Source organism: Protomyctophum parallelum (genome assembly GCF_964188405.1).
Source record: "Protomyctophum parallelum genome assembly, chromosome: 1".
NCBI classification, from domain to species: Eukaryota; Metazoa; Chordata; class Actinopteri; order Myctophiformes; family Myctophidae; genus Protomyctophum; species Protomyctophum parallelum.
Window position 1 is genome coordinate 98,708,972 of NC_139697.1, and position 17,153 is coordinate 98,726,124.

At 42.7% G+C, this 17,153-nt stretch overlaps 4 protein-coding genes and 1 pseudogene across 5 annotated transcripts in view; all 5 read left to right on the forward strand.

Moving 5' to 3' along the window:
- Positions 1–4,058, forward strand: part of LOC310866792 (nuclear factor 7, ovary-like) — a 61,205-nt gene extending 57,147 nt beyond the window's left edge. Inside the window, exon 3 of the mRNA XM_083776539.1 lies at positions 3,777–4,058. The gene's annotated coding sequence lies outside the window, so the exon portion shown is untranslated. The remainder of the gene's footprint in view (positions 1–3,776) is intronic.
- LOC310855850 (cationic amino acid transporter 2-like) overlaps positions 1–17,153 on the forward strand; it is a 234,442-nt pseudogene that overhangs the window by 85,881 nt on the left and 131,408 nt on the right. The gene's annotated exons all lie outside the window — the stretch shown is intronic.
- On the forward strand, positions 2,281–3,720 carry LOC310870328 (E3 ubiquitin-protein ligase TRIM35-like; the record flags this gene model as incomplete). The annotated part of the gene is made up of 1 exon (XM_083781508.1): positions 2,281–3,720. Exon 1 carries the CDS (start codon positions 2,320–2,322, stop codon positions 3,718–3,720), a length of 1,401 nt encoding a protein of 466 aa, XP_083637634.1. The 5' UTR covers positions 2,281–2,319.
- Positions 4,874–17,153, forward strand: part of LOC310870337 (cationic amino acid transporter 2-like) — a gene marked incomplete at both ends in the record, with an annotated part of 33,824 nt that continues 21,544 nt past the window's right edge. Inside the window, 3 exons of the mRNA XM_083781520.1 lie at positions 4,874–4,879; positions 5,546–5,792; positions 6,866–7,021. Coding sequence (XP_083637646.1) covers positions 4,874–4,879; positions 5,546–5,792; positions 6,866–7,021 — 409 coding nt within the window. The remainder of the gene's footprint in view (positions 4,880–5,545; positions 5,793–6,865; positions 7,022–17,153) is intronic.
- On the forward strand, positions 7,783–9,386 carry LOC310870565 (E3 ubiquitin-protein ligase TRIM35-like; the record flags this gene model as incomplete). The annotated part of the gene is made up of 1 exon (XM_083781806.1): positions 7,783–9,386. Exon 1 carries the CDS (start codon positions 8,007–8,009, stop codon positions 9,384–9,386), a length of 1,380 nt encoding a protein of 459 aa, XP_083637932.1. The 5' UTR covers positions 7,783–8,006.

Here is a 17,153-nt window from a genome sequence, read left to right on the forward strand (position 1 = left end):
CATAAATGACTATATGACATGACCAAGAGGGTACCTCCAACATAAATGACTATATGACATGACCAAGAGGGTACCTCCAACATAAATGACTATATGACATGACCAAGAGGGTACCTCCAACATAAATGACTATATGACATGACCAAGAGGGTACCTCCAACATAAATGACTATATGACATGACCAAGAGGGTACCTCCAACATACATGACTATATGACATGACCAAGAGGGTACCTCCAACATACATGACTATATGACATGACCAAGAGGGTACCTCCAACATACATGACTATATGACATGACCAAGAGGGTACCTCCAACATACATGACTATATGACATGACCAAGAGGGTACCTCCAACATAAATGACTATATGACATGACCAAGAGGGTACCTCCAACATAAATGACTATATGACATGACCAAGAGGGTACCTCCAACATAAATGACTATATGACATGACCAAGAGGGTACCTCCAACATAAATGACTATATGACATGACCAAGAGGGTACCTCCAACATAAATGACTATATGACATGACCAAGAGGGTACCTCCAACATAAATGACTATATGACATGACCAAGAGGGTACCTCCAACATAAATGACTATATGACATGACCAAGAGGGTACCTCCAACATACATGACTATATGACATGACCAAGAGGGTACCTCCAACATAAATGACTATATGACATGACCAAGAGGGTACCTCCAACATAAATGACTATATGACATGACCAAGAGGGTACCTCCAACATAAATGACTATATGACATGACCAAGAGGGTACCTCCAACATACATGACTATATGACATGACCAAGAGGGTACCTCCAACATACATGACTATATGACATGACCAAGAGGGTACCTCCAACATAAATGACTATATGACATGACCAAGAGGGTACCTCCAACATAAATGACTATATGACATGACCAAGAGGGTACCTCCAACATACATGACTATATGACATGACCAAGAGGGTACCTCCAACATACATGACTATATGACATGACCAAGAGGGTACCTCCAACATAAATGACTATATGACATGACCAAGAGGGTACCTCCAACATAAATGACTATATGACATGACCAAGAGGGCACCTCCAACATACATGACTATATGACATGACCAAGAGGGTACCTCCAACATACATGACTATATGACATGACCAAGAGGGTACCTCCAACATAAATGACTATATGACATGACCAAGAGGGTACCTCCAACATAAATGACTATATGACATGACCAAGAGGGTACCTCCAACATAAATGACTATATGACATGACCAAGAGGGTACCTCCAACATAAATGACTATATGACATGACCAAGAGGGTACCTCCAACATAAATGACTATATGACATGACCAAGAGGGTACCTCCAACATAAATGACTATATGACATGACCAAGAGGGTACCTCCAACATACATGACTATATGACATGACCAAGAGGGTACCTCCAACATACATGACTATATGACATGACCAAGAGGGTACCTCCAACATAAATGACTATATGACATGACCAAGAGGGCACCTCCAACATAAATGACTATATGACATGACCAAGAGGGTACCTCCAACATAAATGACTATATGACATGACCAAGAGGGTACCTCCAACATAAATGACTATATGACATGACCAAGAGGGTACCTCCAACATACATGACTATATGACATGACCAAGAGGGTACCTCCAACATAAATGACTATATGACATGACCAAGAGGGTACCTCCAACATAAATGCTGAGTTAGTGGAGAATGTAGACAACTACAAGTTTCTAGTTTCCGAGTGCAACTAAACAGGTCGTTGGACTGGTCTGACTACTGATGCACTGATGATGACAGACACTGAATCAGGCACACTGTGTGTGTGTGTGTGTGTGTGTGTGTGTGTGTGTGTGTGTGTGTGTGTGTGTGTGTGTGTGTGTGTGTGTGTGTGTGTGTGTGTGTGTGTGTGTGTGTGTGTGTGTGTGTGTGTGTGTGTGTGTGTCAAAGCTCCACCCCTCACCTGACTCATCTGAGACGGTAAGATTGCACTTTGGATCAAACGCACAACTTCCAGCGAGGAGGACAGACTGTGTTTCCATCCACAGCTACAGGAGGGAATAGTGACCCAGACCACTGGAACAACCTGCTGCTGACTCTGTCAACTGAATGGACTTTAACAAGAGCCTGCACGATTCACTGTGAAAGTAAACTTCAGGGAACATTCTAGAAGACAAAGTGTTACCACAACTGACTGGCTGGATTTCCTGTCTTGAGCAGAGTGTTTGTAGCTTTACTGAAAAGGCAAAATGGCTTCCAAGTCGTCTCTCTCTGAAGAGGACTATTCCTGTCCTGTGTGCTGTGACATCTTTAAAGATCCCGTTGTGCTGTCCTGTAGCCACAGCTTCTGTAAAGCCTGTCTGCAGGACTGGTGGCGAGAGAAGACAATAAAGGAGTGTCCAGTTTGTAAGGACATATCTTTGACGGATCGTCCACCTCGTAACCTGGCTCTGAAGAACCTGTGTGAGGCCTTCATACAGGAGAGACATCAGAGAACGTCAGCAGGCTCTGAGGATCTCTGCAGTCTGCATGCTGAGAAACTCAAACTGTTCTGTCTGGAATGCCAACAGCCAGTGTGTCTTGTGTGTCGAGATTCTAAAAAACACACCGGCCACAGAATCAGGCCCGTCGATGAAGCTGCTCTGGATCACAAGGAGGAGGTCCAGAAATCACTGAAGCCTTTACAGGACAAACTGGAGGTCTTTAATAAAACTAAAACAAACTACGATCAAACAGCAGAACACATTACGTTCCAGACTCGGCACACAGAGACGCAGATGAAGGAACAGTTTAAGAAGCTTCATCAGTTTCTACATGATGAAGAGGAGGCCAGGATCACCGAACTGAGGGAGGAAGAGCAGCAGAAGAGTCAGTTGATGAAGGAGAAGATGGAGGGTCTGAACAGAGACATATCAACCATTTCACACACGATCAGAGCCATAGAGGAGGAGCTGAGAGCTGAACACATCTCATTCCTGCAGAACTACAAGACCACGATGGAGAGAGTCCAGCTCACACTGCAGGACCCACAGCCGGTCTCAGGAGCACTGATAGACGTGGCCAAACACCTGGGCAACCTGGCCTTCAGAGTCTGGGACAAGATGAAGGACATTGTCTCCTACACTCCTGTCATTCTGGACCCCAACACTGCCCATCCAGTATACACCCTGTCTGATGATCTGACCAGCGTGACACAGGGAGAGAGACAGAAGCTCCCTGACAATCCAGAGAGATTTGACCAGATGGGCTATGTCCTTGGTTCTGAGGGCTTTAACTCAGGGAGTCACAGCTGGGATGTTGAGGTTGGAGACAATACACACTGGAATGTAGGTGTGTTTGCAGAGTCCTACCAGAGGAAGGGACTCACACGGGGTCCAGGCTGGAGAATATACTTACATGCAGGTAAATACAGAGCATACTCCTCAGAGTCAGACACTGTTCTCTCATTGAAGCAGAAGCCTCAGAGGATCAGAGTCCAACTGGACTGGAATGAAGGAAAGCTGTCATTCTGTGATCCTCATACTAACACACACATACACACCTTCACACACAGGTTCACTGACACACTCTTTCCACGCATTTTCACTGGTCCTGGTGGTCCTCTGAAGATCTTACCTAGATCTGTCTGGACAACTCTGGACAATGAATAGACGACGATGACGATGATGATGATGATGATGATGATGATGATGAATGATAGATAGCGTGTTGATCAAAAATGCTTTTTATTTTCTACAAATTAAACATCAGTAGTGGTAATAATGTTAACATTAATAACCTGATATTGATGATGACAGTGGAAATGGTTATAATATTGGTGGTTAGAGGTATACTTTAACCCATTACGACCTGAGCCTTCTAAATCAGTACTTCTCACACTTTCAAAATATTTTTGTGTAATAATTGACATTGAAGGGAAAACTTATACGTCATAATTATGTAAACGAGCAAATCAGCCAACCAATCACAGCACCAACAGGCATTCTGATTGGCCAGTATGAGATGATGATGTGAGATGATAAGAGCGCCCCTCACTTCACACGTGTGTGATTTTTGAATAGCCAACGCTAAAATCTGAAGTGACACAGATGCTTTCCAGGTTTTAACCCATTTTGGACGGGAACCCCTTTTGGTGTTAGTATTATGTTATGCTTTAGCTATTGAAAAATTGCAGATCTACAAGCTCATAGCGCGCCACCGAGTGGCGCGCTATGAGCTTGTAGGTCTTCTATTTCTTTTAAATCAAAGAACGACTGACACAGAAACATAGCTTTTTCAGAAAACTGTCAGGATGTAGAAGACTTTTTTAATCTGATCTCAGGTCAGAATGGGTTGCACAGCACACACACTGTTATAGAAAACACTGTACATGGCTAGAGAAAACACTGGTTGTATGTTTGGGGATTTTTGCAGTCTTCTTCTGTGTTATTTTTGCCTTTTTATTTCTGGCCTATTCGCGGCTGCCTATACTACGTTACAATATACAACAATAATCATACTGTGGTGGCTGGTCATGATTGTGTGTTGGCCACACAATGTTTGAATTCCCCTGGCATATAGAGGAAACACTGGTGTATTTGATGGTTTATTTCTTTATTTTAATTTTATATAATATTCTGCATAGAAGTGTTTATTTGTATGTCTTGTTCCGATGAATTGAGGACCCTTATGTAAACACGTCTTAGTTGTTTGTTATACTTATACTTAGATTTTGTATTGCCGTGTAAAAATTTCAATCAATATCAATAAGAACGTTGGCTAAATGCCTAATATTAAGTTGTTAAAGAAACTAGTCCCAAGAACATGTTTGTAAAGGATATTCTCTGACTTTGTTTTCCTGCTGTTTGTGTTCAGGATTGATTCATTAAAGATGGTCTCTCTTACCCAGACTCCCCTCTCTCTCCTCCTGTCATCTGTCTTCATGTAGCCTTCCACGTCTGAAAGATATACAAAACCACAAAGACAAACCTATCATTTTTTTGTTTTTATCTAAAAAAAAAATATTATAGTTTAACTTTAGCTGAACACATCTACTGTAATGTGAGTTATGAAACTGCAGACTTCAACTTACCTGCACTTTTAAATAGACTCAGTATAGAGCTTTAAGCAACTAGTCGACTATTCAACTAGTCGACTATTCAACTTGTCGACTATTCAAGTTGTCGACTAGTAAATCCACTAGTCGACCTTGTTGGTACTAGTTGACTATAGTTGATAAGAAAGCTAGAAAAAGTGCCCCTCGGGGCACAGGTCTCCACCAGGGCAGGTCAGGTTGTGGCCTCCTGGTGGCGCTATAATAAGCCAATGTGAAAAGGGTGCCATTTCTTCTTACGCCTTGGATGGAAATTGGATGATTTGAGGCATTTTGTTCCGAAAATGTGTTTTAAAAAGAACCACCGTTCTTCTGTGCGTTAGAATCTGGTCTCGGGTCAGAATGGGCTAAATGAAAATGTCCCCGTGGTGGTCCCGCTATAGGTGGGCAGCACGCTGGGGGCCGGGGTGTACGTGCTGTCGGGGGAGGTGGCCCGGCTGGTGTCGGGGCCCAGCATCATCGTGTCCTTCCTGATAGCCGCCGTGGCCTCCGTGTTCGCCGGCCTGTGCTACGCCGAGTTCGGCGCCCGCGTCCCCAAGACGGGCTCGGCCTACCTCTACAGCTACGTGACCGTGGGCGAGATCTGGGCCTTCATCACCGGCTGGAACCTGCTGCTGTCCTACGTCATAGGTATAGGATTATGTTTTACTGTTATTATTACTATATGTCACAGGTATGAGATTCATTTTACTGTCCTATATGTCATAGGTATAGGATTATGTTTTACTGTTATTATTACTATTATGTCACAGGTATGAGATTAATTTTACTGTCCTATGTCATAGGTAGGATTTTGTTTTTACTGCGGTTAGGTTTAGGAATAGTTTTACTGAGGTTACGTTTAGGAAAAAGGCTTAGGAATAGTTCTACTGAGGTCACGTTTAGGAATAAGGCTGGTTCAGGCATATAGTTTTACTGAATAAGGTTAGGTTTAGGCCTAGTTTTACTGAGGTTAAGGTCAGGAATAAGGTTAGGTTTAGGCCTAGTTTTACTGAGGTTAAGGTCAGGAATAAGGTTAGGTTTAGGCCTTGTTTTACTGAGGTTAAGGTCAGGAATAAGGTTTGGTTTAGGCCTAGTTTTACTGAGGTTAAGGTCAGGAATTAGGTTAGGTTTAGGCCTAGTTTTACTGAGGTTATGGTCAGGAATAAGGTTAGGTTTAGGCCTAGTTTTACTGAGGTTAAGGTCAGGAATAAGGTTAGGTTTAGGCCTAGTTTTACTGAGGTTAAGGTCAGGAATAAGGTTAGGTTTAGGCCTAGTTTTACTGAGGTTAAGGTCAGGAATAAGGTTAGGTTTAGGCCTAGTTTTACTGAGGTTAAGGTCAGGAATAAGGTTAGGTTTAGGCCTTGTTTTACTGAGGCTGTGTTTAGGAATACGTGGTGGTGACCGCTCTAAGGTCGCGAGTGTGTTTTGGGACAAGTATGCTTGTATTCATAGCTATAGGGAGTAGAAAATGTTCTGCTCTCCAAGGTAATATGTCTCTCTCTCTCTCTCTCTCTCTCAGTCTCTCTCTCTCTCTCTGTATCTCTGTCTCTGTCTCTGTCTCTGTCTCTGTCTCTGTCTCTGTCTCTGTCTCTGTCTCTGTCTCTGTCTCTCTCTGTATCTCTGTCTCTGTCTCTGTCTCTGTCTCTCTCTGTATCTCTGTCTCTGTCTCTGTCTCTGTCTCTGTCTCTCTCTCTCTCTCTCTCTGTCTCTCTCTCTCTCAGGGACATCCAGTGTAGCCAGGGCGTGGACAGGGACATTTGATGACCTCATAGGCAGCGTGATGGCCACCTCCCTGGGCAGAGATGCTGCCATGGACCTACCAGGACTGGCTCCGTACCCAGACTTCACCGCAGCTGGACTCATAATGCTGCTGGCAGGCAAGTGCCTGCAGCATGTATATATATATATTGTTTTAATTATACTATATAATTATATTATACGGAATGTGATGATTTTACACACACACACACACACACACACACACACACACACACACACACACACACACACACACACACACACACACACACACACACACACACACACACACACCACGCACGCACACACACGCACACGCACACTCCTCTCTCTCTCTCTCTTGATTAGGCAATTCATCCCCTGCAGCAGTGTCTGATCTCTCTCTCTCTCACTCACTCACTCACTCACTCACTCACACACACACACACACACACACACACACACACACACACGGACACACACACGGACGGACGGAGTGCTGTTAAAGGGTTAATGTGAGGCGTACGGTTTGTTGTAAAGCACTTTGAACAGTCAAAGTTCACTCTGACACCATAAGAACACAACCTTTTCATTCTGCTACCTTTATTGTCTGTACTAAATATAATAAATATAAAAAGACCGTCCTTTCTCATTCAAACAATTCAATGTGTGGAGTATACTGTGTGTGTGTGTGTGTGTGTGTGTGTGTGTGTGTGTGTGTGTGTGTGTGTGTGTGTGTGTGTGTGTGTGTGTGTGTGTGTGTGTGTGTGTGAACACACACCTACTGTACATGTGTGGGCGTGCGCACTTTACCACAGGTCTGTCAAAGGCAGCTCCACCTCTTGCCTGACTCATAGTGAGACAGACGATCAGATTCACATTCAGATCAAACACACAACGACGTCCAGTGAGGAAGGACAGACTGTCTTTCCAAAAGCTACAGGAGTTAATACTGACCCAGACCACTGGAACCTGCTGCTGACTCTGTCTGTCAACTGAATGGACTTTAACAAGAAACGGGACTCAAAGTGAAAGTAAACTTCAGGGAACATTCTGGAAGAGGGAGTGTTACCACGACTGACTGGCAGAGTTCCTTGTTGACTGCGTGAGCGAGTGTTTGTTAAAATGGCTTCCAAGTCGTCTCTCTCTGAAGAGGACTATTCCTGTCCTGTGTGCTGTGACATCTTTAAAGATCCCGTTGTGCTGTCCTGTAGCCACAGCTTCTGTAAAGCCTGTCTGCAGGACTGGTGGCGAGAGAAGACAATAAAGGAGTGTCCCGTTTGTAAGGACATATCTTTGACGGATCGTCCACCTCGTAACCTGGCTCTGAAGAACCTGTGTGAGGCCTTCATACAGGAGAGACATCAGAGAACGTCAGCAGGCTCTGAGGATCTCTGCAGTCTGCATGCTGAGAAACTCAAACTGTTCTGTCTGGAATGCCAACAGCCAGTGTGTCTCGTGTGTCAAACTTCTAAAAAACACACCGGCCACAGAATCAGGCCCGTCGATGAAGCTGCTCTGGAGCACAAGGAGGAAGTCCAGAAATCACTGAAGCCTTTACAGGACAAACTGGAGGTCTTTAATAAAACTAAAACAAACTACGATCAAACAGCAGAACACATTACGTTCCAGACTCGGCACACAGAGACGCAGATGAAGGAACAGTTTAAGAAGCTTCATCAGTTTCTACATGATGAAGAGGAGGCCAGGATCACCGAACTGATGGAGGAAGAGCAGCAGAAGAGTCAGATGATGAAGAAGAAGATGGAGGGTCTGAACAGAGACATATCAACCATTTCACACACGATCAGAGCCATAGAGGAGGAGCTGAGAGCTGAACACATCTCATTCCTGCAGAACTACAAGACCACGATGGAGAGAGTCCAGCTCACACTGCAGGACCCACAGCCGGTCTCAGGAGCACTGATAGACGTGGCCAAACACCTGGGCAACCTGGCCTTCAGAGTCTGGGACAAGATGAAGGACATTGTCTCCTACACTCCAGTCATTCTGGACCCCAACACTGCCCATCCAGAATACACCCTGTCTGATGATCTGACCAGCGTGACACGTGGAGAGAGACAGAAGCTCCCTGACAATCCAGAGAGATTTGACCAGATGGGCTATGTCCTTGGTTCTGAGGGCTTTAACTCAGGGAGTCACAGCTGGGATGTTGAGGTTGGAGACAATACACTCTGGGATCTAGGTGTGTTAGCAGAGTCCTTTCAGAGGAAGGGAACCACATGGGGTCCATACTGGACAATATACTTACATGAAGGTAAATACGGAGCAGACTCCTCAGAGTCAGACACTGTTCTCTCATTGAAGCAGAAGCCTCAGAGGATCAGAGTCCAGCTGGACTGGAATGAAGGAAAGCTGTCATTCTGTGATCCTGATACTAACACACACATACACACCTTCACACACAGGTTCACTGACACACTCTTTCCATGCATTTTCACTGTTCCTGGTGGTACTCTGAAGATCTTACCTAGATCTGTCTAACTCTGGACATGATGAGGATGATGATGATGATGATGATGAAGACAAAGACGATAATTATATGATGATGATAAATTATAGATTGATAGAGCATCTTGATCAATCAATAATGGTAATAATGTTAACATTAATAACCTGATGATATTACTGACCATGTTAATGCCAATTGATGTTATAATTTTGGGGTTTAGGAGTTCAAATTAACCTGTTAAAGGGGAATACCACTCATTTTCAACATTTTACTATGTCATTAATATGACCTGAAGCAGATACCAGTGTTTTTGTCGACTAAATCTAAGACGAAAAATGTCTGTAGACTACCTTTTTCACTGACGAAAACTAAATGGAAACTAAATGAAAACTAAGCTACATGTATGATGACTAAAACTAAGACTAAATATATTGACACTTTCGTCAACAAATAAAAAAACTAAAGATCCAATGTAAGTCATTTTACACTTGGTTGCATACTGAAAATAGCAGATCTACAACTTGTAGATCTGCTATTTTCAGCAAGTGTAAAATCATCCATTACTGACTACATCATGGCCCGCCAAAATACATTTTAGTCGACTAAATCAACTGCAGATTTAGTCGACTAAAACCGCATGACATTTAATTGACTTAAACTAGACTAACACTAAAACAACAAGACTATGACTAAAAGTAAAATAGAAATGTGTTGCCAAAAACAACACTGGATTCTACAAATGCCTACTATATCAGTAATTCACACACTTTCAAGATTTATTTTAGAAAAAATATCAGATGTACAAGCTCACAGCACGGCAGGCCTGGATTTAACCAGTTCCACTGGAGGGGCAGGAGGACATTAAGGGGGCGACAAACTGGCAACTGTGGGTGTGTTAGGAGAGTCTTTACAGAGGAGGGTCTCCAGTGGGGCTCAACACTGACTAATACAGCTTTATAACTGTGGGTGTGTTAGGAGAGTCTTTACAGAGGAGGGTCTCCAGTGGGGCTCAACACTGACTAATACAGCTTTATAACTGTGGGTGTGTTAGAGTCTTTTCAGAGGAGGGTCTCCAGTGGGGCTCAACACTGACTAATACAGCTTTATAACTGTGGGTGTGTTAGGAGAGTCTTTACAGAGGAGGGTCTCCAGTGGGGCTCAACACTGACTAATACAGCTTTATAACTGTGGGTGTGTTAGAGTCTTTTCAGAGGAGGGTCTCCAGTGGGGCTCAACACTGACTAATACAGCTTTATAACTGTGGGTGTGTTAGGAGAGTCTTTTCAGAGGAGGGTCTCCAGTGGGGCTCAACACTGACTAATACAGCTTTATAACTGTGGGTGTGTTAGGAGAGTCTTTACAGAGGAGGGTCTCCAGTGGGGCTCAACACTGACTAATACAGCTTTATAACTGTGGGTGTGTTAGGAGAGTCTTTACAGAGGAGGGTCTCCAGTGGGGCTCAACACTGACTAATACAGCTTTATAACTGTGGGTGTGTTAGGAGAGTCTTTACAGAGGAGGGTCTCCAGTGGGGCTCAACACTGACTAATACAGCTTTATAACTGTGGGTGTGTTAGGAGAGTCTTTTCAGAGGAGGGTCTCCAGTGGGGCTCAACACTGACTAATACAGCTTTATAACTGTGGGTGTGTTAGGAGAGTCTTTACAGAGGAGGGTCTCCAGTGGGGCTCAACACTGACTAATACAGCTTTATAACTGTGGGTGTGTTAGGAGAGTCTTTACAGAGGAGGGTCTCCAGTGGGGCTCAACACTGACTGATACAGCTTTATAACTGTGGGTGTGTTAGGAGAGTCTTTACAGAGGAGGGTCTCCAGAGGGGCTCAACACTGACTAATACAGCTTTATAACTGTGGGTGTGTTAGGAGAGTCTTTACAGAGGAGGGTCTCCAGTGGGGCTCAACACTGACTAATACAGCTTTATAACTGTGGGTGTGTTAGGAGAGTCTTTACAGAGGACGGTCTCCAGAGGGGCTCAACACTGACTAATACAGCTTTATAACTGTGGGTGTGTTAGGAGAGTCTTTACAGAGGAGGGTCTCCAGTGGGGCTCAACACTGACTAATACAGCTTTATAACTGTGGGTGTGTTAGGAGAGTCTTTACAGAGGAGGGTCTCCAGTGGGGCTCAACACTGACTAATACAGCTTTATAACTGTGGGTGTGTTAGGAGAGTCTTTACAGAGGAGGGTCTCCAGTGGGGCTCAACACTGACTAATACAGCTTTATAACTGTGGGTGTGGTAGGAGTCTTTACAGAGGAGGGTCTCCAGTGGGGCTCAACACTGACTAATACAGCTTTATAACTGTGGGTGTGTTAGGAGAGTCTTTACAGAGGAGGGTCTCCAGTGGGGCTCAACACTGACTAATACAGCTTTATAACTGTGGGTGTGTTAGGAGAGTCTTTACAGAGGAGGGTCTCCAGTGGGGCTCAACACTGACTAATACAGCTTTATAACTGTGGGTGTGTTAGGAGAGTCTTTTCAGAGGATTCCATTCATGTAGCTCTACAACAAAGTTACGGCCATGACAGCAATGGTACAAAAACTGGTAAAAAAAAAAAACATGAACGATATATAATATTAATCATATTCGGGTATTCGGTTTTCGGCAAAGAATGTCCCATTCGGTGCATGCCTAATCAGAGTCACGCTGAACTGGAACAGAGGAAAGCTGTCACTCTGTGATCCTGATACACACACACACACACACACACACACACACACACACACACACACACACACACACACACACACACACACACACACACACACACACACACACACACACACACACACACACACACAGTTAGACATGATGATGATGGAACTATCAACAGTATAAAATGTAATATTAATCAATTGATGGCTATTATTAGGCCAACTATAAATTAAAACTATAGAAATAATGTTGCGGGGTACTTATGTACGATATATGATACTTTTACTGTTCACTGTACTTTTTCGTTATTGTTTTATTTAGTGTGTAGAGAGGCATATGTACCTTCTCTGTTGAAATTACAGATCTGAATGAAAGACATAATTATGTATAAGAATGATTTGTAAAATCAAATAAACATGATCTACCACACAACGTCGTTCAGTTACATCAACATTGACTCCCACGTTTAAAACATTAAAAGTTATGACATTTTATATGACGCTGATCACAGGTCAGTATGTTAAATATTACACCTGTTTTATAGAGTCTATTTCTGCCTGAGGTTTATTCCAGTTAAAGCTGTACTACTATACAGTATGTAACTGTCCTTTTATACCACAGATTTATTATACTATATACAGTATGTAACTGTCCTTTTCTACCACAGATTTATTATAGGCCTACTATACAGTATGTAACTGTCCTTTTCTACCACAGATTTATTATACTATACAGTATGTAACTGTCCTTTTCTACCACAGATTTTAACCTGTTATTTACACTACTATACAGTATGTAACTGTCCTTTTCTACCACAGATTTTAACCTGTTTTCCTGCACAAGTGCTGACATTTCTTTTTATACCATTGAGCTAATAGAGCCGGCCTGCTTGCTCAGAGGATACGGTTAATTTATTCATGACAGGATTGATTCTGACTGGTCAGAATTAATGCCAGATCATGACCTTTGACACGACTTTAAATGTCTCAATAGAAGAACAGGGAGACAAAATACAAGCTATGTAAGTTATATTGTATTTACATACTCTACCATACATAATTGTATACATTATTTTTGCATTAACCCATTTAGGCCTGACCTCAAAATTTAAAAAATAAATCTTCTAAATCCTCCAATTTTCTGAAATAAATATTTTCACGATTTTTCAAAAAATAGCAGACATACAAGCTCTGAAAAATAGCAGACCTACGAGCTTGTAGATCTGCTATTTTTCAATATCCAGGCCTGTACCATACAGATTGGACAAAATTACAGTTTATTCAGTAAAAATAAGTTACATAGTGCCTCTTTAAGACTGCATGATATATTAACACATTCTCTGAGGTAGCAACCTATATTCTCCATACAACACATGCTTAGTATTAGAGGTGATATTCCTCGCTAACCTTAGGATGCTGTTATCATACGTGGATGTATAAAGTTTCTGAAGTTGTTGTTGTCCAACAATCTTTGAACAAAATGTTCAGTTGTTGCAGCAGTTGTGACTTTAGGGCTGCAGACAAACATCCATACCAGGTGGTACTACAGTACTGAAGAACACTCATATACTACTGTAGTATACTGTAGCTGTCCCAGCAATGGGTATTTTGGGATATTCTATTTTATTGCTCACCTTTCTGAAAATGTATATGTGAACATTATATGTGTGTTTATTTGGGTACATATGGTAAATGCATGGTGAGATAGCGCCATCTACTGTGCTCTGTATTTGTGGGCTGTCTGGTTCATGGGCAGGTTGAATTAGGCTCACCTGCTCTAATCACCTCATTTCAGTCACCTGTTGGGTCTTGGGCATGTTAAGAGCAGAACAAACAGAGCAGAGGTAAAGAGAGGAGCTCTCTCATGTCAGAGAGTCTCCACAAAAGATAAGAAAGATAAGAAAATAATATAAAAAAGAACAAGAACTTAACCGAACTCCTAAAAGTCTGTTATAAAGTTATATTGCCATTGTATCGTGTATTTGTTTGTGTTTATTGTTTGTGTACATTTCATTGTGTTTATATAATACGGACATCAGGGTTGACTGACGAGGACATTCATATTTCATGTTTCATTGTATTTAAAAGAATATTGTTATGTTTTTGTTGCAGTTTTTCACGGTTGTCGCTTGGGATAAATAAAAAGGCCTCAGTGATATCAGTTGGGACGTTGTCTTATTTCTGCCACGGATGAAGATGGTTTAGGAGCAGTTACATATACTACTGTTCATGCAGGGATTAAATATGTTGATCTATTGAACCGAAGGTGAATTGATTGTGAGTCACCTCTCCTCTCCCCTCTGCACTCTGCAGGGGCAGTCCTGTTGATTGGGAAGGTTCCATTAAGTTCTGCAGAGAGAGTGGAGGAGGAGGAGGAGGAGGAGGAGGAGGAGGAGGAGGGGTGTTTGATTCCAGAGCAATCTTATTTAAAAAGAGACTATAGTTTGTGTATGAATGGACGTCTGGAAATTCATGTTTAAGTTGGTTTGTTAAAACCTTCAGTAATGGCGTGTTAACTCATCGGCCTTGTGTTTGCTTATTGTGAGTTAACTGCTGTGATGTGATTTGGTACGTCTCACTCCCTATAAAAGGGACCCTGCAGGCTGCAGGTTATCAGAGTCAGTTAGACCGTGGTTGACACTAACAGGTAACAGCCTGCGTGAGTCATTTTAGTGGACGGGAGCAGGACGGTAAACAGAACAGGCATCAAAGTTACAATATTTCATCTTTTTACCATTCCGTGCCGTCCAGCTGATTCCATGTGAACGCAGCATAAGGGTTTGTTCTGTTACAGCTTCTCGTCTGTGTAGCTGTTGTTCCATATAGTGTTGTCCTCAAAGTGTGTTTCTGTTTGTACAACTGTTATTTTGGCCAATCTTGTTTTCTTTTCGTCTTTGTCGAGGCTGCACGGTTGTATAGTGTGAACTGGACTGCTGGTATTTGGTTGTATAGTGTGAACTGGACTGCTGGTGTTTGGTTGTATAGTGTGAACTGGACTGCTGGTGTTTGGTTGTATAGTGTGAACTGGACTGCTGGTGTTTGGTTGTATAGTGTGAACTGGACTGCTGGTGTTTGGTTGTATAGTGTGAACTGGACTGCTGGTGTTTGGTTGTATAGTGTGAACTGGACTGCTGGTGTTTGGTTGTATAGTGTGAACTGGACTGCTGGTGTTTGGTTGTATAGTGTGAACTGGACTGCTGGTGTTTGGGTGTATAGTGTGAACTGGACTGCTGGTGTTCTGAAAGGTGAATTAAACTCCCAAAAGGGCATTCTTGGACTCTTTGACTGTCTTTTTGGAGCCTTGACCGTTCGGCCAACTATCACAGAGAGATTAGACGTTTTCCCGGAGAGCCAAACTAGTGGAAATAGCAGATCTACAAGCACACAGAATGAGTCGCTCCGCACAGTGTTGTGAGCTTCTAGAGCGGCTATTTTCACAGCATCCGTTTAATCCCAATTTTGTCCTACAATTTTAGAAAGGTCCTTACATTGCCCTGCACAATGTAGAGTTTGTTGAGCCCATTATCATTAGGTTTAAAAGCATTTGAAAATACATATTACAGATCAAGTTGAGCACTTTGTTGACTGCCCCTAAATTGCTCTGTTGCTGAATACCTATTATCCAATATAAAATGATCCTTACCGGCAGCCTTATTATTGCCTGGCAGGACATTAAACATGTTCAGTGACTGTACCTGTGTCTAGAGTTCTAAGCTGCATGTGTACTGTATGTTCTGACAGGATACAGGATGTATGGAGGATGGAGATGACTGGAGATGCCGCTGGAGGACTCGTCCGAGGATCACTCTAGAGAGAGAGGGACTCTGTCTCTTTAACTGTTCCACAGTTTGACCCCATGGACATCACCTGTCCTACACAGCTGATGACGTCCCCATGGACATCACCTGTCCTACACAGCTGATGACGTCCCCATGGACATCACCTGTCCTACACAGCTGATGACGTCCCCATGGACATCACCTGTCCTACACAGCTGATGACGTCCCCATGGACATCACCTGTCCTACACAGCTGATGACGTCCCCATGGACATCACCTGTCCTCCACAGCTGATGACGTCGAGTAGAAGACTGCTCAAGGTAGGAACGTTTTTCATAATATATTTTTTGAGTGGTGCTAGCCACTCCTATGAACAGCTATATGTGTCCATCCGTATGTCTGTCCCTGTGTTTCCTTTCTTTGCTGCTGCTGCTTGTTGTAAGCCGTGCCGTAGGCCTATACTAATGTGATTCAAGGTGTTTCTGTTATTTTGGGACCCAATAACCGGGTGGCTGATGTTCAGTGACTGTTTCTGGTCCTTGAATTGAAGGCTGAAGTGAATGTACTGTGTGTATGACTGTATGTTGAGTTGTATCTGTTGAAGGCAGTGAGTTGTGTAACAAGGAAGGAACATGCATGTTCACTTGGAATTGAAGATGATGAAGTGGATCTACAGTGTGTCTGTTGTGGCTGCTGTTGTTGAAGCTTAGGAGTGATTGGTTCATGACTGGCATGGTGGTGAAACCTATCACACACATTATATCACATATAAAGTCCTGGACTTTGATGTGTCTCATTATCTAGATATGGCTCTGTGTTATTACTTATTAAACGTATCTAAACCAAAAAAGTGTTCACAAATGTGACTGGTGGAATTAAACAAGTTATTATTATTATTTTACTTCATGGAAATACTTTGTTTTGTTTGTTACAAATAGTTACAATCATTAAAAGAATATATTTGGAAATGCAGGACGAGAAAATAAAAATAAAAACACAAGAATTGGTTCCTAAAAATAACCCACGGCTTGGTAAACTTTACAGGACTAAGGTCTGACTAACAGAGCTGATGAGTTTATCATTCATGCCCTGATGGAGACTCTAAGGAGTCGAAACATGTTGGCTTTTTAAACTTTAGTACCCTGATTTTACATCTGTCCTCTCTCCTTTTTGAGCGGTGCCAAACCGCCCCAATGAGTGACCGAGTGTGTATGACTGTATGTATGTATCTGTCTGTCTGTAAGAGGCCTCAACAGCTGTGTATTTCTGACTGTATGTATGTAAGTATGTCTGTCTGAGTACGAGGCCTCAACAGCTGCAAACTCCGCTGGGTGACAATAAATGC